The sequence below is a fragment of the Penaeus monodon genome, chromosome 13 (assembly GCF_015228065.2).
Source record: "Penaeus monodon isolate SGIC_2016 chromosome 13, NSTDA_Pmon_1, whole genome shotgun sequence".
NCBI classification, from domain to species: Eukaryota; Metazoa; Arthropoda; class Malacostraca; order Decapoda; family Penaeidae; genus Penaeus; species Penaeus monodon.
Window position 1 is genome coordinate 9,509,049 of NC_051398.1, and position 2,500 is coordinate 9,511,548.

The 2,500-nt window shown below is 33.4% G+C and overlaps 1 protein-coding gene across 1 annotated transcript in view; it reads right to left on the bottom strand.

The window, feature by feature from the left end:
• The window catches only part of LOC119580108 (kinesin heavy chain-like), an 11,811-nt gene that overhangs the window by 7,170 nt on the left and 2,141 nt on the right, over positions 1-2,500 (bottom strand). Inside the window, exons 6-10 of the mRNA XM_037928035.1 lie at positions 2,324-2,500; positions 2,016-2,190; positions 1,598-1,779; positions 761-934; positions 426-557 (exon numbers count right to left, since the gene is read on the bottom strand). The exon at positions 2,324-2,500 is cut by the window's right edge and continues 2 nt beyond it. Of these exons, the coding sequence (XP_037783963.1) occupies positions 426-557; positions 761-934; positions 1,598-1,779; positions 2,016-2,190; positions 2,324-2,500 (840 nt within the window). The remainder of the gene's footprint in view (positions 1-425; positions 558-760; positions 935-1,597; positions 1,780-2,015; positions 2,191-2,323) is intronic.

Consider the following 2,500-nt stretch of genomic DNA (forward strand, 5'->3'; position numbering starts at 1 on the left):
TATATATATGTATATATATGTATATATATGTATATATATATGTATATATGTATATATATATATATATATATATATATATACATATATACATACACACACTATATTCTGCATTCTTCTCTAGGTATAAAAAGGCCTTAACTACACCCACACACGTACCAACACACACACACATGCATGCACGCTGATTTTGATGAGAATATTTCAGTTCTCCTCTTTGCTCTCTTCTACATGTTTTCCTTAATTCTTTTTCTTTCTTGACTAAAATGTTGCTAACCAAAGATGATTTGTTATTTAAAAATATTCCCTAACATGACTACCTTAAAATATCTTCAAGGCATTTTTGTTACATCATAATCATTATCATCATCCCCTTCATTATAATAATTACAATAATAATAGTAATAATAATAATATTCAAATGTCACCTTGATTTTCGTTTGCTCCTATTCTTCTTGGTGAGACGCTCAATAATTCTGTCAGCCACACGATCCTCAATACTCTCCAGTTGGGTCATTACAGACTGCTCTAATCGGTTGGTCACTCGCTCAAGCATTGGACTGCAGAGAGAATGGGGGAAGCATGATAATAATAGTAATGATAATAATAAATACTTACAAGAAATTAAACTACTCATGAATAGTTACAATGAGTAAACAATAAAAAATTATCATACTACTAAACATTGAACTTCAGATCATGCATTCAAACAATAAAACCCAATAATACACAAATAAACAGAAAAGATGCTTATAAACTTTACCTGAATGAAGGGGCAGAGGTTCCCTTTCCTTCATCTGATGTTCTTAAGGGATGTATGACACTAAGACCCGAGGGTGAGACATCCTCAAAGATTGGCTGTTTAATGGAAGGGAACCCTGGAGGTGGTGGGGGCATGCTAGCTTCCAGGAGAGAGCTGCTGAAGATATCTCTTGTGCTGTAGACAGATATTTCATTTAGTTCCTTGAAGACACTGTGGCTACCATACATTTTTTTTTTTCTGTGGCAAGAATACCAAGGAAGTGATGCAAGAAATAGATACCCTTGTACTATGCAAATAGATGTGGATGACAAAAAAGGTCTATGCACCCACAAAAATCACCCCATCCCAGTTGGCTCACCTTAAAGCTCTAAGCCTAGAAGTTTTGTCTGCAATATGATAATAGATAAAAATGTGTTGTTTTCTTCTGATTCATGCTAATGTGGACTTAATATTATATACTCTAAATCAGCTTTACCAGTTTTCGATAGTTATCCAAACATCCTGTAGTGATGCTCCTCTATCCAATACATGAGTATATAAAGTATAAAAAAAACAAGAAATAAGTAATTTAATACTAATAACCATAATGCTTTCTGTAAAGGGTAACAGAGTATACAGTATCTTCTGATATATATATATATATATATATATATATATATATATATATATATATATATATATATATATATATATATATATATATATATACATACATATATATATATATATATATATATATATATATATATATATATATATATATATATATATATGCTTAAATGTCCTTTTCTTATTTAGCATACTATATACTATAGTATAAAGTATAAGTATACTGACTTGTTGCTTGGTGTGGCAAATGTGTTGTTTAGGGAAGTAACAACTTTTCTTTTTGGAACTTTGTGGCCTGGAGTTGAGACTGTCGTATTGTGATCTTTCTTCTTCCCTGATGCCATTACTCGTCTCTTCCAGGCTCCTGGCGTGGCAGTTACATCCTCACAACGACGTTTTACACCAAATCTCTGGGAGGAGAGACATTTACATTTTTTAAATACTTGGTTGTAAAGGGTTCTACATTTTCTTTCTACTTAACAGCAACACTTTTAATTCAGACCTTTAGCATTGGTGTGTGCTCAAACTTCATACTACAGACAGCTTTATAAAAGTAAACTTTATCTACAACATAAAAAGATGAGCAAAATATCTATGATAATATATGCTCAATAGTTCTACAAACCGTTTTAATAACATTGGTTACCTTTACAGTGGAGAGCACCTGAGGCCTGGTACGTATGTTTCTTGCTTGCTCAGCATATGTGAGTGTGTTGATAGTCTCATACATGTTAATGCTTGCTGGATTTACACAGGCAATCATGGTAGTGTGACTGGTACCTCCCAAAGAGTCTTTGAGGAGTCTTGTCAAAATTGATTCTCTGACAAACAACGTAAAATATTATATGAGTATGAAATATTTTTATAACATATGCACAAGCAGAATACTTTTCACAATACTTAGTGCAAAATGCATCATTCCTTCCCCAAAGTAAGATCACATTATCATATTACCTGTATGGTACATATCCAGTCGTGGAGTTACTCAATGCTGCTAGGACTTTGCCCAGTGTCAGAAGCCCTTTGTTGATGGCCACACCCTCCATAAATGACTGACCTGAGGTTTGAGCTCGGCCGACTCCTTCAGCTCCTGCCAAGTCAACAAGCTTCAAGCAGCCTTTATGACTTCCA